This window comes from Apostichopus japonicus, chromosome 17 (assembly GCF_037975245.1).
Source record: "Apostichopus japonicus isolate 1M-3 chromosome 17, ASM3797524v1, whole genome shotgun sequence".
Classification (NCBI taxonomy): Eukaryota; Metazoa; Echinodermata; class Holothuroidea; order Aspidochirotida; family Stichopodidae; genus Apostichopus; species Apostichopus japonicus.
Window position 1 is genome coordinate 5221826 of NC_092577.1, and position 26740 is coordinate 5248565.

General features: G+C 37.0%; 2 protein-coding genes across 6 annotated transcripts in view; one reads left to right on the top strand and one right to left on the bottom strand.

Moving 5' to 3' along the window:
• The window catches only part of LOC139954660 (E3 SUMO-protein ligase NSE2-like), a 78729-nt gene that overhangs the window by 6279 nt on the left and 45710 nt on the right, over positions 1-26740 (top strand). For 2 of the 4 annotated variants that reach the window (XM_071954570.1, XM_071954569.1), the window contains exons 5-6: positions 842-1046; positions 3012-4119. The exons of 1 other annotated variant lie outside the window; for it this stretch is intronic. In XM_071954570.1, the coding sequence (XP_071810671.1) occupies positions 842-1046; positions 3012-3132 (326 nt within the window). In that variant the 3' untranslated portion in view covers positions 3133-4119. Of the gene's footprint in view, positions 1-841; positions 1047-3011; positions 4120-26740 lie in introns of those variants that run through there. One more of the 4 variants, XR_011788157.1, reaches the window with a different exon arrangement.
• On the bottom strand, positions 4368-24801 carry LOC139954650 (interferon-induced very large GTPase 1-like). Of its 2 annotated transcripts, XM_071954543.1 has the most exons (4): positions 24573-24801; positions 24083-24153; positions 19937-20129; positions 4368-18320 (listed from the first exon to the last, which is right to left on the bottom strand). In XM_071954543.1, the coding sequence occupies exon 4, from the start codon at positions 18273-18275 to the stop codon at positions 12354-12356; it is 5922 nt and encodes a 1973-aa protein (XP_071810644.1). In that variant the 5' UTR covers positions 18276-18320; positions 19937-20129; positions 24083-24153; positions 24573-24801; the 3' UTR covers positions 4368-12353. The 2 variants fall into 2 exon arrangements, with proteins under 2 accessions (XP_071810644.1, XP_071810645.1); XM_071954544.1 differs by lacking the exon at positions 19937-20129.

The following is a 26740-nucleotide window of genomic DNA, read 5'->3' on the forward strand; positions in this document are numbered from 1 at the left end:
GTGGGGTTAACAAAACTTCCAAAAGATCAATATAGGATATGTCATATTGCAACAACCCTACTTATAACTACAGTAACAGGAAACAAATTAAATAATTATCTGATGGTGGCCTTTGAAGCTCCCTTCCGATACTCCTTTCATACTTACCGTAGATGTTATGACCCAATTGAGAAAGATAACCATATCTCACCCTTGGTGAGTCTTGTATGCATAAACACCTTGTTGTTAGTCAGCAAGCAATGGTTCTATTCGATCTATTTCCGTATCCCTAGTAGCCATACAGGAATTGGCATCTGCAGATCAATGTCTGAGATTTATATCGAGTGGATGAATTTTTTGTATCCAATGTAACCATGCAGGGATGTGCTCACACTGGGCGGCACCGGGCGGCTGCGCCCATCAGTTCTGAATGCTGCCCAGCACAAACAGCATTTTAAACATTTCTGCCCTGTACTTTTTTTATGATAATTTAACAAATTTTACCATAACCAAAATCTGGAAGAATACATGGCACAGAATAAGAAAATAGCACCACCTAAGCATACTTCATATGCAAAATATGTCCAGTGGGGAGGGCTGTACCCCACCCATGAGATCCCTCTCCCAGGGTGTGGATCACACTACCGCACAATCTGCCCGGCACTCAAATATTCCTGAGCACATCCCTGACCATGATATAGCTAACACGTCGGCAAAAAGGCTGTAACCTGAAGTACCCGTTTGTAAGGTTCATGGTATGGTAGTTTTTGTGTGATGGTAGTTTCAACAGGAATTAAAAACCACATTTTCTTAGAGTTATGAACTGGAGGTTACCGTGTGGTGTTTTGTTTGTTTCTCTCAGGTGAAGGGATGCCAACACAAGAGACTGTGGCTGGTAGCCAATCATCGCAAGATGAGGATGAACCCACCATGACTCAGGTGGAAGTCTGTACCAAGTGCCCGATCTCGCAAGGAGAAATGATTGACCCGGTCAAGAATAAAACTTGTGGACACAGCTATGAGAGGAAGGCAGTGGCAGAACTCATGAAGCAACGAAGAGGAATGAAGTGGGTCATTCTTTTGAAATATTATATATTTATATATATATATATATATATATATATATTAATTGAAAACGTAATGAGTTGGAAAATCCAGAACAGTGAAAAACATTCCAGCCTCCACCGGGATTTGAACCCGGGCCTCCTGCTTTATATGCGGACACCCTAACCACTAGGCTTTGATTGTATTTCCAGAGGAAGGTCGTAATTCCACTGTAGGCGTTAGTCACCTGTATCGAATAATACTAGTTCTGTTTTAATATATATATAGATATATATCTATATACTACAGAATATTGTTGATGCATATCAATATATCTTCAGTTTGAATATTAATGAAAAATTGAGTAACATTATCAAAGTTTGTAAACTAAGTTGTGTATTGTATACACAGATGTATTGATTAAATATTAAAAATTGGTTGCCTTCTGTGGTAGCTTATAAAAAGGACAGATTTATTGATTTGAATTAGTAAGCTTGTTTGATCCCTCACTACCTTTTGTTGATTGGTACTTTACTGATGCTGTTAGCAGAGTTTATGGTCGTGTGTTCTTCCTAAGCCCATGGCACACTGCCCGAATGCAAGTGAATCAACTTTATGACTCTACAGTCATTGTGAGGACAATGTGGATATTTGGGCAAAGTGGTTGTGTAACAACTGATGGAAGACATCACCAATTTTAAGTTGTGTCAGCTACAATTGGGAAAAAAAACATGTAGGGTTTTCCTGACAGTTTACAATGTGGATGGGTTCACGACAAACACTGCACAGATTTGACAAATGCAGCCAATCACAGGGAAGTAACTGGCCCAGACAAGCACATGTCTTTAACAGGAAACAGTTGTTGTGTTTTTTGATCATCAGTTGTTCCATGTGCAGGGCTTAGTTGTAAGACCATGGGTCTGCACAGCTTTCTTTAAGTGGGTCATGGCGACTGGGTTGAGTCAGGTGGCGGTCAGCCTGGGCTGTGTACAGTCAGCTTTTAACATATATGTCATCGATTGCCCCGCATTGATTTATGATTTTGGTGTTGAACCCTCCCACACTGCTTGAATGTTACATGTTTCAGATTCCTGACTGAAGTCATGCTCCAATGAATTGATTCTTCCCCTACATTGAATCTGGTTAAGTAGTATGTATCTAAATAACTTGTTGAATGCTGAAAAATATATTTGGATTATGAAGTTGATAGTTGTTTGTTTGTGACATTTCCCTCCAACACATGTGTTTATATACTTTTCATGCAGATGATGGGTTGGGGGTCAAGTGGCTAAGGCAATGGACTTGTGATCTATGGATTGCAGATTATAGTTCTTACCAGGTCATTACATTTGTGTCCTTGGGCACGGTCATTACATTTGTGTCCAATAGACTTGCGATCTATGGATTGCAGATTATAGTTCTTACCAGGTCATTACATTTGTATCCTTGGGCAGGGCACGTTATCTGCTTAACTCTCTTCACCCAGGTGTATAAATGGGGATCTGTGAGGTTACTTGTAAATATTCTTGTGTGCTTTGGTTTGTGACTGCACCCTATGGATAGTTCCCCCCATCCCCAGGGGACATGTTGATGTGGTGATCTGTAGTACCCCAGGAGAGATTATTTGAACTGTGCACACTTTGGTGTGTGGGTCTGACAAGTTAACGATGACCAGACTTAAACATCTTGTGAGCCGGCCTTGTCTGTTGTAAGACTGCAAAAAGGTTGAATCTTGAACTTTAACTGGTATTTTCGTTGACTTAACACAAAATCAACATTCAGTATGTCTTCTAGCAGAAAAAAAAAGGTAAAGTGCCTTTTTCCCCTCATGGCAAATCTCAAACTTCACACGGCATCTAGCCAGTAAATATGTCTGAATTCCGAGGCCTACAGATCTTGATTATCATCCCAGGTTTGTGCTGATTGATAAATTATCTATATTGCCTGCTTGATGTGATACTTGTTAAATTTTAATGTTTTTTTTACAGATGTCCAGTCACTGGATGCCACAATAAAAACCCACTCCTGCAGAGAGATCTGGTCGATAACAAAGAACTGAAAATGCTCATCGAGAGGAGAAACAGGCAAACTGGCAAGAGGGGAAACTGAGTGTGTCGATGCCTTTCAGAAGCACAATATTCTATTTCTCACCAGATCCTCTTAACTGCCACATTTCTTGAATAGGAAGCAATGAAACAAACCTTTCGACACTGGCAGTATATCGCACAGATCCTTTCAAGTTCGAGTAATGTTCTTCGGTTGGTTGGCTTCCTGCTTTGCGAAGGAACATTTATGCGAGCGATATTCATCAAGGGAAAGTGTCCGACATGTGATGAGAGACATTTACTCACTGCTGATGGCATCTGATGGCATCAGATGGCATCTGATTAAACATGATGGCAGTGTGTTGGAAAATATCAGATGAGGTTAACCCACACAATGTGTGGCTTTTCAGGTGCTGTCATGTAATGACATGTCATGTACATGTCATGTCTTACATGACATGTATATGTCATGTAATGACAGCACACCAAGTAGATATTGTTTTGTCTTTGCGTTTTCTGATGCAGTTATGTCTCATATTTTATACTTTTTTAAGTATTTCCTGTATCATATTTTGATCACCAGTTCAGATATATAGTTTCTTGATCATATCACAGTAAGCAAGGTGCGATGTTATTACATGTCTAAATTTGCATGGTTTTACAAAAGATTAAACATAAAGTTGTTGCACAACACAGTTGTAAGTCGCATTCTGTGCAAAAGATGCAACATTTGGTGCAAAGGGGCAACATTTCTCCACCAAACAATTATGGGAAGAAATTGTGTTCATTGGATGAGAGAACATTTTTCCACATTGGATAGGAACTTATTGTTTCCACTCCTTAATGGAAGAAAATGTTTCACTAAAACAAATGATAAAGACTAGGAGCTTTGTAAAGGAAATTGTTTTCACTAAGATTGCTAACTTGTATTTAATGTATATTTTATCATATATTGAAAGTATGTTTCATTCATGTTTTCTTACTACTAACTTTTGTTACAATTATTTGGAGAAAAAAAATTCCCGAAATAATATGGAATCATATTGTTTGAGGTTCAATGTCTTATATTTGTTAGAGTTGTTACAGTATGCCTTGCTTGGATCATCGCAGACCTTAGCTCTATATCATCAGTGTCAGAATAATAAAGCTTTCTGGTCACTTTGCCCAACAACCATTTCGCCCAACTGCCATTTCGTCCATGCTAGTATGCTTCGTCCAACTAGTATCCTCATTTCGCCCAACCAGCCTGGTCATTTCGCATGGTCATTTCGCCCAACCAGCATGGTCATTTCGACCAACCATTTTTGGTTCCTTGCTTTAGCAAAAGGAACCTATGTAGTCAGGTTGGCGTGTGTGTGTGTGTGTGTGTGTGTGTGTGTGTGTGTGTGTGTGTGTGTGTGTCTGTGTGTGCATCTGTGACACTTTCTTGGGTACGCTCTATCTCAATAAGGGAAAGTTGGATTGAGGCCAAACTTGGACTATAGATCCGCCATATGGAGAAGGTGTGCCCTATTGTTTCTGGTGCCCACAAAGGTCACCAAAGGTCAGTTATGGTCCAAAAACCGAAAATATTAAAACTGCAATAACTCCCAGTGCCAATGTGTGACAAGATTGATATTTTGGGACAAGTTGTGAACTGGTTAGCGGAGCATTTTCAAACTTAACGGTCATGTGATCCGAGGTCACCAAAGGTCAATTAATGATAAAAAACTAGTTTTTTTGGGATAACTTGCGAACGAAATGTCTGTTAGGGTTGGGAGTTGCTTCGATGTTATCCAATTGTTGACCCGCATCTGGGTGACCCTTGACCTCAATTTGACCTCTGGTGACCTTTACATGTTTTTAGGGATTTTTACAGTTTTGATGCTATTTTCAGATGTCAAAGGTACCTTCTGATCATAAATGTCATCAGGTTGACCCCGTGTGACCTTTATGTGCGAAGTTATATGGGGTCAAAGTTTTTCGGTCGGAGTTAGGATGGTTGTACAGACTTTTCGTTTTGTTTTTTGTAATCAGGAGATTAATCTACATCAGAAACCAAGGTCAAAAGGTCAAAGGTCACATTAGAAAAAATGTGCTTATTTTGGGAGGAAACGAGCAAAAAAGGAAATGTTTGGTTTTGATGCTAGATTTGGATATCAAAGGTACCTTCCGATCAAAAATGTCAATTGGTTGACACCCGTGTGACCTTCGTGTGCGAAGTTGTACGAGGTCAAAGTTAATTTTCAGACATTTAATGCAACAACTCCCAGTTCCAAGGTGTGACATGGTTGATATTTTTAGACAAGTTGCAAATGGTGTAGGGAAATATTTTCAAACTTAACGGTCATGTGATCCGAGGTCACCAAAGGTCAATTAATGTTAAAAAACTAGTATTTTGGGGGCAGAAAATGGGCAAAGAAAAAATGTTTGAATTTGTATAGTTTGATGCTCTAATTTAGGTCTCATCAATCAAAAATGTCAATAAGTTGACCCAAGGTGACCTTTGTATGTTAAGTTATATGAGGTCAAAGTTAATTTTCAGACATTTAGTGCAGTAACTTCCAGTGCCAAGGTGTTACACAGTTGATATTTTGAGACAAGTTGCAGATGGTATAGGGGAATATTTTCAAATTTAAGGGTCATGTGATCCGAGGTCACCAAAGGTCAATTAATGATAAAAAACTAGTATTTTTGCGGTAACTTGAGAACAAATTGTCCGTTAGGGTTGGGAGTTGCTTCAATGTAATCCAATTGTCGACCCGTATCTGGGTGACCCTTGACCTCAATTTGACCTCTGGTGACCTTTTCGTGTTTTGTGGATTTTTACAGTTTCGATGCTATTTTCAGATGTTAAAGGTACCTTCTGATCATAAATGTTAATGGGTTGACCCCCGTGTGACCTTCGTGTGCGAAGTTATATGAGGTCAAAGTTAATTTTCAGACATTTAGTGTAATAACTCCCAGTGCCGAGGTGTTACACAGTTGATATTTTGAGGCAAGTTGCAAATGGTATAGGGCAATATTTTCAAACTTAAGGGTCATGTGATCCGAGGTCACCAAAGGTCAATTAATGATAAAAAACTAGTATTTTTGCGATAACTTGAGAACAAATTGTCCGTTAGGGTTGGGAGTTGCTTCAATGTAATCCAATTGTTGACCCGCATCTGGATGACCCGTGACCTCAATTTGACCTCTGGTGACCTTTTCGTGTTTTGTGGATTTTTACAGTTTCGATGCTATTTTCAGATGTTAAAGGTACCTTCTGATCATAAATGTCAATGGGTTGACCCCCATGTGACCTTCGTGTGCGAAGTTATATGAGGTCAAAGTTAATTTTCACTCATTTAATGCAATAACTCCCAGTGCCAAGGTGTTACAAGGTTTATTTTTTTGGACAAGTTGCAAATGGTATAGGGAAATATTTTCAAACTTAAGGGTCATGTGGTCCAACGTCACCAAAGGTCAGCTTATGTTAAAAAAGTAGTATTTTGGGGGGAGAAAATGGGCAAATAAAAAATGTTTGAATTTTTACAGCCATGCTCTATTTAGGTCTCACCGATCAAAAATGTCAATTGGTTAACCTTCGGGTGACCTTTGTGTGTGAAGTTATGTATACAAGTTCAAAGATAATTTTTTTTAATTTAATGCAATTAAATCTCAATGCCAAGGTGTGACATGGTTGATATTTTGGGACAAGTTGTGAACGGGGTGGTGGAACATTTTGAAACTTAAAGGTCATGTCATCTGAGGTCACCAATATTATCATATCTGTTGACACGCTTGTAGGTATCTTATATTTCTTACATTTTCGACGCCATATTTAGATCTCAAAAGTGCCTTTTGATCCAAAATCCGATCACATTTTGTGATCACAAAAGTGTTGGCTATACATGTAGTGTTGGTTACTTTATGGGAACATGTAGGACCACAATTACTTGGACTATTTGAGCCCAATCTTGCTTGATAATATTATGTGTATTGTAATATACCCCAAGCAAGGAACCACAGTGCCCTTGGGCTCTTGTTTTACTCATATTCAGTCAGAATAATATCACTTTTTCTATTTCACTAGTTCAATTTATATATTACTTCGTGGTAGGTAAATAAAGTGATGTCCGTTCGATATCGATCGGAGTCTGAGCAGTTATTTCGGGTATAATGGGAGGATTACATTACCTTAGGCGGTCACAGCAGTTAGGTGTTAATCTAGTTCTACATAGTGTCAATCTACTGTTATACAAACAAAGGGGAATCGGTCTCCATAAAAACCTATCAAACCTAACCCCTAAAACACTGATCCATCCTAGCGACTGTACCCACGACTTCAAGTTTCCTTAATATTCGGTTCGTATCCCGTAACGTTAACAATTCCCGAACGTTTCCTTATTAAATTGACCAAACCCATAGAAGTATCCCTGTGCGTTATATTGAAGTATAATATTTAATCAATGTTGGTCGAAATAACCAGCAAAGTTGGGCGAAATGACCATGCTGGTTGGGCGAAAATAAGGTGCACACTTATCGATGCTTGCAGGATGTTTGTCTTAAAGTGACACAAACATGTCCTAGATATTCTGAAAAGGGACAATTAAAAAACACAGTAATGCATTTCTTTTAAACGTTTTCAAACATTCAGCTGCACATTTTTTTTTACAATTTTGCGCCTGTTATTATCTTTATAACTTTACGTGGTGGCATAAATTGAGCATTCTTCAGTGAACCTTGGTAACACGAAGAGAACTTTCATTATATATCTGCTTTAAGCAAAGTGCCACTGAAGATGGTTTCTGCCAGAATCCATTTTTTTTAGTATACATTTTGTTATTACAGGTGTTCTTGTAGTTCTACTTTCATGAATAGTTTCTCTGTTGCTTTGGTTGCAACTTAAAACAGATGTTATTTTTTTTTTAAATCTAATTCTTTACCAAATCTATGAAATGTTAGTCAAATTAAGACAATTAGACTTAATCCAACCAACTCTGCTCATTAGCTTCCAGTAGCGAAATTTATAATATCTTTCACATAGTATATAATGTGAAAATAAAGACTCTACAAGTGAAACTAGTGAACTGTAGTCACAATGAAAAGGGAATCGAAACTCACTTAAATAGTAAAGTTAAGAGCTGTTTTGAAGAAGTAAACACGTACAATACAAGGAAGTAAGACATGAGACAAATCCTGCGATTGATAACATTTTAATGACCGTCAGTACATGCAACGATTTCCTACATAACAAATGCCGGTTTCAATACTCAAATGCGTACGGAATGTAAACAGGATATGGTTTCTGAGACCCTTACGGGAGTGGAGGTAAACCACTTGATATCATTTGGTAAAAAAAGAAACAGCAGTTATGGATGGGGCCAACGGTTATATATGAATTAATAAAAAAAAAAACTGAGATGCGTCTGGAGACAGAATCTCTCGACCATTAGTTATTTATTGCAGTGGCGTAGCTAGAGGTTTTGGCGCCCGGGTGCAAGAGAAGAAAATTGCGCATCCCCTTACTACTGAAAGAAAAATAAATTGCGCGCGAATAGTTTTTGGTTATATTTTTCGGGCAAGTCGTTACAGCCTCCCTCCCCCTAAATCAAATTGTGCTCATACGCCTATGATATTTCCACCTTTCGAAATCTACTGCCTTGGAACTGTATACTGAAATACCCGAAATTTCCGTGACATGTAGTCATTACGGAAAACAGAACAGAATAGAAAAAAAGAGAGAAAACGGCCGAAATGGACTGAAAAGAAATCACAATCTATAAATTTGCTTACAAAAACAACTGCATTCAGTACAGATTCTTTCTTAGTAACTGAAAAATATTCATGCCTGACGACATACATCAATTTCTTCATGTTTTTCTAAAAAAGTTTTTTTTTTTAAAACTCTCATTCTCCCATTTCAGCGCCCCCTAAACCCGGCGCCCGGGGCACGTGCCCTCCCTTGACCCCCTAGCTACGCCACTGTTTTTGAGATCGTTGAGAGATGTTATCGGTACATATTCGTCACCCTCTATTGCGAATGTAACGTGTTACACGGGGCAGAACAAACACACATGATTCGTAATATCCTTAACAATTGTCGTAATTGAAGGCTTGACATAAGCCAGTTAATAACCAATACGCAGACATTTTTCAATGTTTTGTTACCTTAATCCGTTGCCTTTGTACATTAAATGCAAATTTAATAGCAAGATAAGCCATAAAGGACCGCAAATGTAGCTGGTATTCTGTGTTATTTAATATAATATTTGGATATCAGTTCGCCGGTGTTCCAGTGCCCCCCTACCACTCCGCGCACAGAAAAAGAATAATCAACATAAACACATGTTGTAGATATGTTCGATAACTTATTCTGTTGGTGCATTTTGGGTAGCATAGTTCATTAATTAATATATGTAATGCAAAAAATAAAAAAAGGATTTAAGAAAAGAGCAATATTAAGGATATGAAACAAAAACCTTGATAGAGTAAGAGTAAGATCAACTTTCTTGATCCTTAAGGAAACTAGTCGCAAGGCAATAAAACATACAAGAGTAAAAAGTAAAACTAACACGATAGAAAACTTGAAAAAAAAGCAGCAGGCTGAACAGAAAAGGCAACACTAGAACACGTAATACCAACAAATTTAAAGAACGCCAGTAAGAAATAACAGTCAATATACATGAATATACTACAGATGTAAAGCAGTTTGTTCTCTAGTTTTGAAGAACTCTAGAAAGCATTCACATACATTCGTCGTTTTTCATCTCTAACGCCTTTCTGGCACGAGTTTTTAAAAACAAAAAATTTAGGATTTGATACATAGTACATTAATAAGTCATCAAACAAAGGACATTCTTTAGTATTTGCATGGATAAAAAGCAACCCGAGAAAATATTTTAAATATACCTCAAAAAGAGTACAAATATTTGACACAATATTCAATCGTCATGCACTGCGAAGTTGAATTTCATTTAAAAAAAAAAGAAGGAAAAAAAATGAGACCTGTGATAGAACAAATATAATACACATAATTCCATCACTGTTTTACCCATTGTAAGATTTTTAGTAAGAAGTAAAGTTCAATATAATAATATATAAAGTTCAATATACATTGCTTTCTTGCTACCAATGTATGTTTTTGATTTCTAGATGAAAATTTAAAGTAAGAGAACATGTAAAAGGTAAGTTGTAGTACAAAAGTCTAAGGACGTGTTCCAGTACCCCTCCCACCCCCCTTCTCACAGAGAAACATTAACAAATGTTTTTAAATACGTTCGATAACTTATTTTGTTGGTGGATTGTGGTTAACAAAGTTCATTCATTGATATATGTGATGCGAAAATTCACAGCATTAATTAAACGAGAGCAATGTTACTAAAATGAGACCTGTGATAGAACAAATATAATACACATAATTCCATCACTGTTTTACCCATTGTAAGATTTTTAGTAAGAAGTAAAGTTCAATATAATAATATATAAAGTTCAATATACATTGCTTTCTTGCTACCAATGTATGTTTTTGCTTTCTAGATGAAAATTTAAAGTAAGAGAACATGTAAAAGGTAAGTTGTAGTACAAAAGTCTAAGGACGTGTTCCAGTACCCCTCCCACCCCCCTTCTCACAGAGAAACATTAACAAATGTTTTTAAATACGTTCGATAACTTATTTTTTTGGTGGATTGTGGTTAGCAAAGTTCATTCATTGATATATGTGATGCGAAAATTCACAGAGCATTAATTAAACGAGAGCAATGTTACTAAAATGAAATAAGAACTTTGATAATAACACATAATAACAATAAATTGGAAGAAATTCAGTAAGAAATATCGGTCAATATATATTAATTTCTTACTAGAAATTTAATTCAGTTTGCTTTCTAGTTATAAGAGCTGAAGGAGGCATTCAGATGGATACGTTGTTTATTCATCTCTAATGTCTTTCTGATACTAGTTTTGTCTCTTTTTTTTAGGATTTGATACATAGCAAATTTAATGAGTCATCAAACAAAAGACATTCTATAGTATTTGCATTGACGAAATGCAACCCGAGAAAATATTTTAAAACTTTAAACATACCCAAAACATAGAATGCAAATATTGACAAAATATTCAATCGTCATGTAACAACGGAAGATTGAAATGAAATAAGAACTGTGAAAGGGTTACAAAAATACACATAATTCCAACACTATTTTACCCATTGTAGGGAATTTCAGTGCAAAATAAAGTTCAATATACATTGCTTTGTTATCACAAATGCTTTCTAGTTTGCCTTTTCAATTTGAGGAACCTTCGTTAAAAAAAGTTAGTAAAGTAAGAGAAAATGTAAATGGTTAGTTGTAGTACACAAGTCTACGAAAGTGGTTACAAATTTTGCTACCCCAAATATAGCAAATAGCAAATATAGTAGTGTATATAAACTTGTAAGAAAGAAAAATGTTATAATATACAATACAACAAAGTTATTCCATAAAGTGAGAAACTGATATTATCAGGTTACAAACACTGACAAAAGAAGACAGATAATGGTTAGTCCTTCACATGCGTTTAAAGAAATCTAAAATGAGTACATCAGAAATCGAAGAGATTAGTAAATTAAAGCAGTTCTGCGAAAGGCTTTGATAACATCAGTCTTCCGCCATACAATACATCATTGGACAGACAGCGCACTTGCTTCTTTATTTTCCATGTTAAAACATATTTTATGTTACAGCAAAGTTTCATATATTTCACTTACTAATCAATTCATCTCTTTCAATAAGGTACATCAATATACTTGTTACCCTTTTCCTGAATTATGTGAATGTTTTTGCCGAACACCACGTAAACTTTGTTTTTAGTAAGTAATAGACTCCATTTGATCTCTTAGATTTTTTTACAACTTTTAAAAGCTTACCTATGGATCGTTTAACTACTAGTCAATGTGCTGTCTAACCTTTGCATCGAAACTGCGCACATGCAATTCAGATGTCACTGATTTATATTTACATGCAGGTTCGAAGGTAAACATGCAGACCGGGTCGCTAACTATATGTTTGCACGTAGGTATGTCATTTGTATATAGAGCTGGAAGCCCGCACGCCTCGGAGATACCCAAACAGGTCCTTACATATCGGGTTACACATAAATGTGTCCCTTACCCACATAATTTACGAACACAAAATTACGTCAGGTCTGGTTCTTTTAATAGGTTTGTAATTTTGAGATATAATGAAGTTAGAAAATCAGAAATGTTTGGGAGTTTGGGAAGAAAGTGATCTTTACATTCACGATTACCTAATGGATTCGAATTTCAAGGTCTTCCTGTGACAACTTTTAGTTGCGTGAGGCATGTTCTGCTCGGGTATTTGTTGCATATGCCTGCCTCAAATCTTCGATAGCTTCTTGTTTGGTTATTTTAGTCCAACCATGAGGAAGCTTTGCTTCTCTATGACCGTAAAGTTGGGCAAAATCTTCATTGAAGCGATTCATTACCCATTGCCAATATTTAATCGGGGAATCGTTTTGAATTGGCTGAATGATCCAATTAGGAAAATCTTTCTGGTGGTTTTTGTATTTCTTGTAGTTTCTGCCATCGTAGTAAGTTTCGTCTGTGGTAACAATAGACGTGCATATCGAACAAACTAGACGACCGTGAGGTCCTGTGGCACAACCGATGACTCCCTCCGGGTAATGTAATTCGGCTCTATGTTTCTCGTGTTGCCTGGTCATGTTGTCGCAGGGCACGTGACATATTGGACATTGTTCTGTGCACCCAGTGACATGTTTCATGATGGCCAGATGCGGTTTATCTGGCAGCTTTAACAACACTTGCTCTGTGACATCAACTTGACCTGGCTTTGGAAGAGTAAAACGTTTCAGCATGTCAACTGTCAGTTGGTCTGCAACATATTTCCTGACCTCTTCACTGAAGAAACCTAAATCTTTCACATCAAAAAGTAAAAGATTTTTCATGTCATCATCTGGTAAGTGTAGATTGGGTATGCGTCGTTTGGTATCCTGACAAAATTGCTTAACCCATTCATGGAAAGGTTTGCGATCGTCCGGAACTTCCAGTAGGGAGGAATTGCATGTAGAGATACATTCCAGAAGTTTTCCCTGAATATCTACCACCTTTCTTTCTACAAGATGATGCAGGAATGACAGATCTCCCTGCTCTCTTGCACATACTTCTGCTATTTTATTCAGAGACCATTTTTCTAGAAATTTCTCGAGATCAAATAAGAACGAACTATATGAAGAGAAGTCCTCTCTCTGTGCCATATCTTCAAGTATATTTCCAAACATGGCAAACTTGCTGGCAAAGTATGGACATTCCTCCAAGACAGCCCTATACACCGCTGGTCCCAGATAGTTGGCAATTACTTCCTTCATAGTGATATTGAGCAATTCGAGAAGACTTTCGGAAACTCGTTTGTCCTGGAAGGAGCTAGAACACAGTGCAATGAAATCCATTCTGAGGTTTTCCTTTTCTTTTGCAAGAAGCTCACGGAGGGAGTACCTTTCATTGTATTGTATTCTTCCTTTGTATATTATAGGTACAGCTTTTTGACACAGAGTTACCATTGTTTGGAACTTTACTTCCTGCGTTAGACTCGCGCCATCATATTTTTTGTTCAGGGCATTAATTGCAGAGTCTATCAAATTTTGTTTTAGTTGTGTTTCGTATGCCATATCATCATCTATTTCTAATTGCAAGTTATGTAAGCTTGACGCAATAATGTTCTCTGCGACTTCTGTATGATCCAACGGCTTAAAGTATCCTACACTGCTTTTCATAACCCTCTTCAATAAAGGTTTCTCTTTCTTCAAAAGTCTCTCTTTTATGCCATTGGTAAGATCATATTTCTCTCCTGCATTAACGAGGTATAGATCGAATTCTCTCTGAACGGCATTCTGTTCAACATTCCTTGGCGGATATTTCTTAGATATATCTATAACCCATGTATCCCAGAGTTTATCAAAGGTTTTGTTGATTTCATTTATGGGGATGTCTCCAAACGAGGCGGCATCAACATGTATTTGACGCAACTTTACCGCCTCCGTTTTAGCATTTTGACGGAGCTCATTCTTACACTTTGGGAGTAGGACTTCCATTTGGTTCCTTTGGACTATGCTTTCAGCAATTGTGTCCAAAGCCTCTCGAGCATCTTGCGTGAACATCCTTTGAGTTACGTTCAAGTCAAGCAGAAATTCGTCTTTATATTTATTGAGCTGATAGTATTCTGCATGGGTATTATCTGACATGTAACTCTTCACTAGTTTTGCCACCTTCGTCGCTGCTTCATCTACAACGTCACTTATTTCCTTTTTCAGTTCTTGCTTCGTGTTTTGGGTTACATTTGTCGATACACTCTTTATTTTTTGCTTCGCGTTAGATTCCCATTCCATTATTGTTCGTCTCATTTCACCTACCCAAGTACCATACGAATGTTGAAATATCTTGTACTGCACAGCCGCAACGCAATTTTGAAAGCTGAAAATAAAGTTTTCTTCCTTTATTGCAATCCAAACAATCTTCAATCTCTCAAGAAACTGTTCGAACGTCTTACCTGAATGTCGTAAATCACTGAACAAAACGCCTTTTAACTTTAAAATTTTCTCACTGTACCGGTGGTTTGGTGGAGCCATAGCTCCTTGCCATAAACTGGGTATGTATTGGACTTCTTCGTTTCGCTTTAAGTTGAACACATCTGAAAATCTTGAATAGAGGTCACTATATCCCTCCTCTGTCGCTGCTGCAGATATCGCCTCATCTAACGTTTCTAGGATTGCTTGGGTACCTTCCTTGTTTTTGTCAACCGCTCCAATATCTGCGACAAATTGTTGAACGATCCTGCATGTAGATTTGATGTTAACTTCTTTCATGCGTATGAAAGCATGCGCCGCTATCTGCAGAATATCTGTCATGTCTTTTCCTAAAGTCTGTCCGGCGATGTTGATAATAGTTACATCTGCTAAGCAAAGGGCAAACGTCGCTAATTCGTTGTCGTACCGGATATCATATCCATGAGATCTCTCTGGGGCCTTCAATCCTTCTGTATCTATAACGAGTACATACTGACAATTTATCTCTTTTTGGATTTCTTCATCAACTTTCAATAGCTGGATGAAAACACCGCGTGTGCAACGGCCTGCACTAACAGCAAAACGAACTCCAAACATACAATTTAGCAAAGTGGATTTGCCACTACTTTGAATCCCAAGAACAGAGATGGCACATAACTTCGCGTTTCCTAATCTTTTAATCAGTGATCTAAATACCGCTTTCAGCCACCCCAGTGGAACTTGCCCAACTTCTCCATTAAGGATTTCTAAGGGATAACCATCGAGTAAATGGCTAACAGCAACATCTGGAAGGGATTCTGAATCTATCGTTGAGTTAACGCTTTCCATTTTCATCTTCTTCATTTCATCGTAAGCTTCATAATGTTGGGCAATTTCTCTTACGAAATGTTCTGTGCCCAGAGAATCCGCCCCGATTTGATTGAAGACTTTGGACGCTCGTACTTGCAGTGATATCTCTCTCTCAACCAAAAGCGTAATTCTAGCTTTTATTTCATCATCAATATTTTCGTTGTCTTTTAATTTACTCTTTTCAGCTCTAGCAACTCTGCTTTCATCTTGAATCTTTTCAAGCTCCATACGCAAAGGTTCAAGTTTTTCATGACAGTTGTCATTTAAGTAGAAGCTCAGCCAAGCAACAAAGTATCTCCTTGTTGTGAATGGTCTTTTCATTGCTTCAATAAATTTTAAAACATCTCCAGAAAGAGCAGTTTTATGTTGCTGTTCCCTTACCTCCGTAAGTTGATTGCGAAGATTTGCTTGGTAGTGTTCAACAGACGTAAACTGATTATCATACCCCTTGTTCCATTTTTTATCTAGACGGGACCACTTCTGCCACATCTTTCCTTGGAGAGGTAAATGTTTCACCTTATAATTGTCTGGAGACTGACGGATGCTGGTAATTATATCTTTAGCTAACTTTTTTCCAGCAACACAACCTTTGGCACCTTCGTCAATGTCAATGTCTAGTTCTTTGCACAGATTCTTCAGGGAATATATCGTATGGAATCTATGTTGGCGTCTGCCATCGTCATGCGACCACAGCACCATGTTAAGCTTTCTGCAGATCTCTGCTCCAGTGTCTGCCAGAAACGGTTGGCTAAAGATCAAGGTTCTTTTGACACCGTTGTATGTTTTGCACATTCGTTCATGGTTCGTGGACGAAATTAAGCAAATGAGATGCCCGTCTACAATCTCAGACAGCCTCTTTATCTCATCAAGGAATTTATCTTGATTTTTCTCCTCTACCAAAATGATAAGGACATTCGACGCTCTGCATACGAATTCTGTCTGCACAGGGTGATCAAAAGCATTTCCCCTTAAGTTGAAGAAACTTACAGCATCCTGCAGTGTGCTATCATTTTGTGGATCAATTGTGTCCTCTGGTAGATACCAGGCCGCTTCGACGGTTCCTTTTGACCATTTAGCACAAGGGGGTTCTTCGTTCACATCGACGAAGTATGTATGGTCATTGTGTCCTTGCAATTTTCCCAAAATTTTGTTCAACAGTCTTGATTTTGACATTCGTATATCACCTAAACGAAGCAGAGAGACAATTGGCAAAGGATAGTCAATCATGCAGGCTTCGACATGCGATTTGTTTGCTGTATGCGTCCACGATTTGTAAACTTTCCGTAGCCCCCAAAGTTGGATCTCAGTTTTGGTATCTTTCGTATCCAGGTAAGGTAGGAGGATAGGTACGGCAAGCCTACACTGGGCCATTTTCCAAAGTAACTCCTGTCGAAGAAAGGGATCGCAGCAATGTAGTATGGCAAGTGTTACATCCATTGCACTGATCAATTCATGTTGTATCTTATGCTCACAATTGTTACAATCGAACAAGTCAAAGATATCACTACCGTCATGTTTATGTTCGATAGATGCTGGCTGTGAGGCTAATGTAGGCATCTTCAAACATTTCCGGCCCCTGCAGTCTAATGAGAAGATGGTCTTTACGAATTGCCACATAACAGCATTTCCAGTGAAATCGTCGACTTTCCAAGTACTCGTTCTCAAAGTTGTTGCATTCCAAATCCCTTGTTTTAGGTTACTAAGCTGAAGATCAGTCACAATTTTCGGATAGCTAGACACCGTATTAGAAAAGACATTGGACGAATCTTCGGCAATTCGAGATGAGCTCGGTGCCACGTTTGTTTGTGGTAGCATCATTGCAGGTAATAGACCCTTTGTTGTCAAAGAAATTCGTAGTCCTTCCGTTACCTCTTGTGACTTGAACCAGACATCTTGTAACAAATCACAGATAGCTTCAAGATAATCTGTACAGTCATGTTTAGATTTCTTCAGGATTTCCCAAACAGGCAAAAGACTTGATTCAGATAAGTCTCCTGAAATGACGAGACTGCTTGTGGCTAAATCTCTTCTCCATTGATTCACATCTGTAAAGGGTTTGCTTCCGCCAAATAGACATAACTGCTTTTCAAATTTCGCAGTCTCATCACGCACAGCAGTTCTCTGAAAAGGTATCAAGTGACCTTTTTCATCAGTAAAGAAAACATCAACATCTTCTGTATTGAAACTCTCAAACTCATTTTCGAGCAGGCGCCATACATTTTGCTTGTTATTACTTTGAAAATTACAGATGCTTACTTTTGCAACAGAACGACCACCTGTCGCAAATGGTCCCATCGAAACATGGGAGCCAAATGCATCAATAAATGAACTAATTTCTCGCTTAACATCGTCCACTGGTTGAACTTGATTTAGTTGCTGCGCAATTGCCTTCAAGACCTGAATAGGATTCTCAGCAAGCCGTACTTGAGACGGATCTCCTTCGTAACTTTTGTTCATATACCAAGTATGTTTCACTTTCGACATGTATTTAATACCTTCCCAAATAGTAGAACTGGTAGGTATCGGTACATCCTGTAAAAGATTGGTATGTCCATATGTACATAGTGATAAATATAACTGCTCACTATCAAAGTCAAAGAAGTTCCAGGTAACTGAAATTTCTGAGTCGTTTGGGATTTCATAATTTTCTAATGACAAGTAAGCGAGAGTCCCTCTGGGAGTAGTCAGATAACTTTTATCATGTGTATTAACGCATAAACCTCGTAATGGGTGAATTACTACCTTGGATGTATGATGTAACTTAATCGAATCATCTTTATCTTTCAGCAGGTTTGGTTTAGCTTCCTTGATTGTTGACATCGCAAACAAATGGCAGCAAGAACGGGTCAGTCAGAAAGAATTAATCTGTAAAAGGGACGTAAAGAACATAAAACTCCTGTGTAAGTAGAAGCAAAAGCAAGATGGAAGTATAGTTTGATTTGAACAATATCAGAAGATAAAATGCAACAACGATATCAAACTGTTGCTTTCTTGAAAATTGCAACACCAACTACGTCATTTTCAGCGTGAATACACAAGTAAAACGTTTAAACCATTACTTGTGAAATAGAAATAACTGAAAATCATATGGGTTACACACAATGAGATATTTAAAAGGAAGAAAACCACTTTCAATATTGCTATTTTGACAAACACATCTGAATATGTTGTTCCTGACTTTTGTTAGGTTTTTTTGGCTCGCTAATTGATGCCAGAAAAACATTCATTATTACAAAAATGTATCATATCGGTGATATGAAACGAAATCACGGCGGATGGTATACCTCTTTGTTTAACTTTACCTGTAAATGTGAAGCAATGTTTGTGAAATTGGCATTGTACCCTGAATTCAAATGCTTGAACAATGTACTGGTAGAGTTTGGTAAAAATGTTCATGACTAAAGTAACTTTGAGCCAGTAATTTGTACAAAGAAGGAAAGTAACATTTTCAGCTCAATTGTGATGATGTAAATTAGGATCCACTTGTCCATTACACTGGTTATAAATTCAACAAAATTTAACACATAAAAAAGTCATAACAATATGTTATCAGGATGTGATTTCCAAGTACTAAAGCGAGTTTCCTGCAAGAGTGAAAGCGTTATATTTTGTATTTGATATAAAATGAAAGCTGAATCCTTTCGAAACTGTGACATATTCTTGGACGTAGGTAAATGTATACCTTTTGAAGAGCCAACAGGCACGATTGTATAATGAACTGCATTACATGATTAACCTAGCGTATGTCAGGCTAGGGGGGGGGGGTGATTGGGGGGGGGCTAGTTTTTAAAATGTTGCAGAAATGTTGTAATAAAAGTTTGACAAATGTTAGGATAACGTTATAAAATGACGTTATAAAACATTAAATGTTGAGTCGCTAGAATAGCAGGATAACGTTTTCATAACGTTTTTTCGATGTCACCACAACATTTTAAAATGTTGCAGAAAATGTTGTAAAGACGAAATAATAACATCTTGACAAATGGTATGATAACGTTATAAAATAACGTTATAAAAACAGTAAATGCTGTGTCGCTAGAATAGCAGGATAAAGTTTTCACAACGTTTTATACAAAATTATTTCGTTGTCAGCACAACGTTTTTAAAACGTTGTAAAGACGTTATCTTAACATTTTGACAAATGTTAGGACAAAGTTATAAATTAATGTTATTAAAACGTTAAATGTTGAGTCGCTAGAATAGCAGGTTAATTTAACATTTTCCCAACGATTTATATAACATTATTTCGATGTCAGCACAAGGTTTTAAAAATGTTTCAGTAAAAGTTGTAAAGATGTTTTGGTAATGTTTTATATGACATCTGAAAGCATTTCGAAAACTTCTGTGAGTACTTTAGACTCAAAATGAAATAAAACTGTTAGCAAACTGCTTATCCACTAGAGAGCATGTGTAATAGAATTCAGAGGCTTCTTAGCCTCTGAAGAAAATCCTGCTAGGATTGAAACGTCAGACCAACTTACTTTTACACACAGTACTTTAGACTGTCGGAAAAGAGACTTGAATGCTTTCTGTACTGTCAATTTATTGTAATAAAGCACAAATCATGACATTGTCATAGAAAGCTCATGTAATAGAAAACAATCATCACTCTGAAGATCCACCATCTTCTTCCAAGGAAGTTCTTTTCCTCTTCTGTGCCAAAGAAGTTTGTCTCTGTTTGGAATGAAGAAAACCAAAACATGCTTGATGATAGAGTAACACACTGTGAGATGTGGATTATATCTTTGGTTTTGCCTTCAAACATTACATGCCATATTTGTAAGGCTTTCTTCATACTATGGCATTTTTTCATCTTTTTTTTGCTTTAAGAAAGTATGTGTTTACAGAGTTTTAAGACTGAACTTGTTTAACACAAATGATTTTGATTTGCAAAGAAAACAAAATGTTCAATGAGTATATGAAGTTCATTCAAGCATGCGTTTACAAGTAAATGTGTTTACCAGTTTTTTTAAGACTTTGACTAATGTTGACCTTAATCCTTTGATCTTCACCAACTTCAAAAGAAAAATTAACTGCATAAGACTCTTGCACGATTTAAATTACAGTAAAATACGTTCTACATTTAATCTGACAATCTGCATGAAAGTGTCGTGTTCATTTTCGTGCTACTGTTATGTCTACTAACCTTCTAATGATATCCTACTATATTTTCATTAATTTTGTGAATTGTAACTTTCATGAACTACATTTCTTTTTTTTCCCCAAAGGAATGTAGTTCACCAGTCCCAGACATGAGTCCTCGTTTTTGTGGGCTCGGACTTGGTCTCGGATTTGCCTCCGACTTGATTTCGTGGACTCGAACATGGTCTCGGATTTGTCTCCGACTATAGATGAGCACTAGACTCGGACATGGAACCGATGACAGACAAGATGGGCAATTGTATTCATTAAAAGAATAGTTCAAATGTTTGTCATATTTTTACAAAGCATCACTACACCAAAGCCTATACTTGTTTGGTTGGGTCTTGATTCCAAAGAGACCTTCCTAACGTACAGTTTCATGATATTTCATATTATTGGTCCACATAATTCTACTGCCACTAATTGTGACTAATAACGGTGTCTTAGCGAGGTCAGTGCTATAATTTAGCCTAGGCCTAATTTCAGAAAACATCAGTGGTGTGTTGTCAGCATCATCTTTCTTCGGAAATTTGCTTGTTTTTTGCTCATTTTAGTGAACACCTCCTGTCGCGTTTACTCTAGTTTCAAGGTTTATTGTTTCTGTCAACGGATTTAGTGTTTAAAACAGTTTGGATTCCTTATTTCCAGTAATTTAGTCGAGTGCATTTTCGAATTTCAACTTTTCTGACCTATCGGTCATGTTGTAGCAGCCTATACTATAGCCTACCACTTGCATTATACGTGGTTCAGTACGTTAGTTGTTTACCTGCAAGAGAAGAAGTGTAAATAAGTTGGAAGCTTGCTGGGGACCGAAGAAGATATTAACCGAAGAATTGGTATAACCAACGGTGCTTTCAACACACTGTCAAGTATTTTCAAACGCAAAAACATAAGCCGAAACATTAAGTTTAGGATTTTCGAGGCTTTATTAAAGAGTACTTTCTTGTACAATTGCGAACTGTGGGGTACAAAGAAGCCTCTTGATCGCAAAATTGACACTTTTCAAAGGGACTACTTCGTAATATTCTCAACATTAGATGGACCAATAACAATTGGTTATCAAACGATGAGCTCTACAATGAAACCAACCAAACACAATGTCATCCATAGTCGCACATAGAAGATTGAGATTTTTCGGTCATGTAGTAAACTCCAGTAGGACGCTCCAGCAAAGGTTGCATTAAGTGAAGCATTGAGACATACTGCTAAACCAGTAGGAAAGCCCGTGACTACCTTGCTTGGAAAAATAAAGTCGCAATTTAAGGACGTTATCATTAACAATTTCGAGGAAGTAATAAACCTTGCGCAAGATCGTGATACGTGGAGGAGGTTAATCACTGAGCATGTCGGATAGACGAGACTCTACTACTACTACTACTACTACTACTACTACTACTACTACTACTACTACTGCTACTGCTACTGCTACTACTACTACTACTAGCGAGGTCAGACAGAGTTATATAATAAATCAAAACAAAGACAAATGATTAGTGGCAAACAGTATTGAATTATCAATACGATTGAGAAAGTAACAGGTATCCCTCTTATAATTACTCCTGGTCTGCAACCGACATCAACATTCGGCCAAACTATATATACAAGTGTTACTGTTGTATGGAAATTCAAATGGGAAAACAATTCTTGGAGTCATTAAAAGTTTTTTTAAATCTGCTTTGAACAACTTTAGAATAAGGACATATTTACCGTGTTATGTAAGAGTGTACTGTTTAGAGATAAAATAATATATGAAGGCAAAGGGAATATGTGACATCATATCAATGGTCGGACTGTTATTTTTACGGTGTGTGAGGTTACATTTTCTCTTTATCTACAAAACTGTTCACTCACTAGAGAGTACAGTTGAGTAAATGTTGTGGTAGTACTGGTCATTTACGATCAATAAGAAAACCCTTGAACTTTCCATTTAATATTATCAATTTTAGGTACTTGCTCTCGTTTTGTTTGCAGAAATTAGAGAGGCTTGGTAATTTAACAGATACTGTGCTCCTCTAAACTATAAATAATCTCAACCATCAAATTAAAAGGCATTTGATATTACAACCCATATTCTTGAAATTGACAAATTAACACGTAGTATCTATTCCTCGAACTAATGCGCACGTATAGGCATATTTGTAAAAATAGTCAAAAGGTTTTATAAATCAACACTGATTAAACATTGATCATGTTGGTTAAATTGCTGAATGAGGTCATTTATAGTTAGCCCATTTGTTAAGAGAGACAGAGAGTGCGGGAGAGCGAGCAAGAGAGGTGAATACGTGGAGAGATGGGAGGGGTTGGGGGGGGGGGGAGGTTGGCGACGTACGGAGCTGTGAGTTGCGAAGAAAAATGATCTCTCAAAATTATTTAAACTACAGCCGAATCACAAGTTGCAAGCCTTTCTAGAATTTAAAATGTAAAGTAATACAAATTGAAACAATGTCATATTTAACTCCATTATCCTGACAAGTTTGAAAACCCAACTATGGCCTTAGGTAAACGAAAAAATGTTGTGACATTCATAAGAGTGCTTAGGGTGTTTTGCTGTTGCTTTGTTGCAGTTTTCATCAAAAACTCTTCAACGATTTTTGCTTATTACCAAACAGTTTCACTGTCCATTAGTTTACAAGTTATGAATGTTATAGCGCTTGTTTTGAAGAAGACTGATTCAATTTGCAGATAAATATATGCGGAAACAAGGTCGTTATAATTTGATAGCAACATATACACGAAGTCCCAAACATGTTAAAAAAGTAAGCCTATGTCTCATAACTTAACACACATTAAATCATATTAATTAATTATATTGCATAATCCATTGAAATTGAAGTTACGCTTCACACACGCTGTTACAACATAGTACATGTTTTAAATACCTACAATGTTCTGCACTGTATGATACTCACATAGCGTTTCAATGAAACAGCAAGTTAGACACGTACCATCTCTCGATGGTACGAGTTACAAACAAACAAACTTAATCTTTTTTGTACCCTCGATTAGTTTCATCCGTGGACCGTTTCACTTTAGTTCGGTAGGGATCTCTTTAAATATATGTACTTCATAATATAATACAGCCATGCCAATGGCGAGTTCTTGTTAATATCTTTATGTTAACGATGATGTCAGTAAATCTTATGATTTATCAAACAAATATATTACACATTTTTCTTATAACATGAATTTGGAACTACTAACGAAATATGTGAGAAGTTAATATCATCCATTCCGATATTTATGAACACTGCATTTAAATATGTAGGCCTACAATTGTTATGACTTATGTACTTTTACAATCGCTTGGTCAAATATCATTACATGCTAATACTATAACTGATAGATTTAGGTTCATGCTTATCTATACGAAATATCGTTTTATACTGTATAACACAAATTGTGAAAGGTTTAAAATTTGTCAAATTTCTTTCCAGTCAAAATGGAAGCAAAAAATATTCAGATAGAAACAGTAAGAAAATACTTACGTATTCTTCAGGCGGCAAATGTAAGTTGGATATTCATGAAACTTGAGAGATACCTTCTTATACCAACCGGTCTGCAAGAAAAACAACAAAATACAATTTAGAAGGAGATAAAACTATTCGGATACGAATATCATCACAATTGCCAATATTATTAATACGTTTAACAAGTAAGACATTTTCAGTCTTGAATAGTATCGTTTGTATGTTTCACTAATTACTATCAATTCGTCAAATATAGCTTGTTTTAGTTTGAAGAAGAGGGTGAATAGGGTGGTGGATGCCACGGGATCCGGTCGTCCCATCCTTACTAGGGGAATGAAGTCCTTTGTTGCTACATACGCTGATAATAACTATGCGCATCATGGCGACTATACAGCATATCAGTCTACTGTGAACTATAAACTTGATGACGTGGACTTATATAGGCTATGAACATACTACAGCATGGTTATAGGATACAGTTAGGAAACAGAAATTATTGTTAACTTACATGTTTGCTTGTCCAGATCTCAAAATGAATGGAACCCTCTCATACACGGGCTCTATCTTCGAGAACACTTACTTGCGTCGCAGGTATATCTCTTTGTCAGCTCTAGAGCAAAAAACTCGCTGGCTTGAACAGACCTGACGAAGGCTACATGTTGTTTGTGCCTCAAAGAATTGAGACACACCCTTTGTAAAAATATATAACTGTGTTATGTGCATGCAGTAAGATCGTGCTAGCAGGGTGATATTCATTACGGCGACACTCGGGGAATTCCGTATTATAGATATGGGGGCACCATCGTACGAGCAGGAGAGAGTAAATTATTTACTGCACTGAAACTGAAAGTCTAAAAATACATTCCCACCTAGCTGAGGACAATGCTTTCATGATGGATAAAGGTAAATATTCGGTTGAAACAGGATATCGTGCAATAAGGTACAACAATATGATTAATGTTGATATTATTATAATTATTATTCATGTAATTAAAGGGTATTCTGAAGATTTCTAGCAATGCAGTTCTTATTTAGCCAGTGAATAGAGAAGTTTGCTATCAGCGATGAAAAAGACAATCCTGCCCCAAACACTATACATCAAAACTGTATATGCAAACTGTCGAGCCCAACGTTGTTTACATTGTAAACAGGAGGGCAACCCACGGAGTTACATATCTCATCGCCAGCAACAATGATTTCAAATGAACAAATTTATTATTAGCTACGCCATCTGACAATACCGTATTGGCGGTTAACATGACTATTGTTATGTTGTGAACCTAACAATGAACAAAACTATAGATTGGGAGCCCTGACACCAGTATCATACTTTTAACAGTGAAAAAATGATTGTGTAATTTTCATATTCGTTTGTACATTTTGACAAATTTAACACTAGAGAGATTACCACTCATTGTCAATCAGTGAAATTCAAATGTGCCATGGGAAGGTAATTTTACATAGACTAGGTCGAATTTCTCTTCTTGCGCACTTAGACACAGTGAATATACTTAGGCTACGCGTCTAGGCACAATGCAGTTTATGCATCGCGCGTACCCACGCACGCGTTTACAAGTTATATGCTTGACCCGTACCCGGACGCGAACGTGAACCACATGACAAAACTGCGACTTTTCCCATTCCCATATTGAACGCGATACCATCGCGTCACGCGTTACCGCCTTTCTAACCATTTGTGGCACGTAGACAGTTTTGGAAATTTCGAAGACTGACAATTAAGCTAAGTTCCTACATAACTGGACAAGGCCAGATACAATATTGTACTATATGGCCTAGTTGTATTAACCATTTGTCATGTCCTACCGTAACAGATTTAGTAAAGGGCTAAGTATAGGCTAGGTTTATGCTCCTCAGGCTCTTAGGACTGCAACCGACTCACCCAGAGATTAGAGTAACTACTGTAAATCGTAAAGCTTTGTACCGCAGTAAAAACTGGATAGTGCTGTTAACATAATAAGTCAGTAGCATGTGCTATTAGGATTACAGTAGGACTGAGGATATGTGTAATTTCAATAAATGTATCATACTAGATTTGTTGGGATAACACATATCCTCAGTTTTTACGGTAATCCTAATAGCACTTGCTACCGATTTATAGCACGATCCAGCTTTTACTTTGGTACAAAACAGTACCAAGATTTACAGTAGCTAGTTACTGTGTTCTCTGTGTGTATCGGGTAAGACTGGGTAGTGGTATAATATATACATTTGACATTTAACCATTTAACCATGTGACTTTTGACCTCAACAACATTATAGCCTTCTTCATACATTATAGTTTGTACAAAACTACACAACCCAACGCCTAACATCACATCAAAAAAAAAAAAAAAAACACGCTTCCCATAGTTGTAAGTGACATGACTCAACCAAAACCTTAAATATCTTTAATTTAAACTGAGAATATATACTCACAGGTTGCCATGGAAAGTCTTGCAGAGCCACTAAATCACACATAGTTAAGAACAATACTGCTGCATTTGTAACTTTAACATTCTCTACGCGCAAACAATAAAGCATAACATATTTTGTTAGCTTCTTGCATTTTAATATATCGAAAAACTCGTTTGACTATTAGTTTAAAGGATCAATCTTTTCAAATGAAACACCAAATAATTATCCTTAAGCCACGAAAAACGACTATAGTGCGACTAT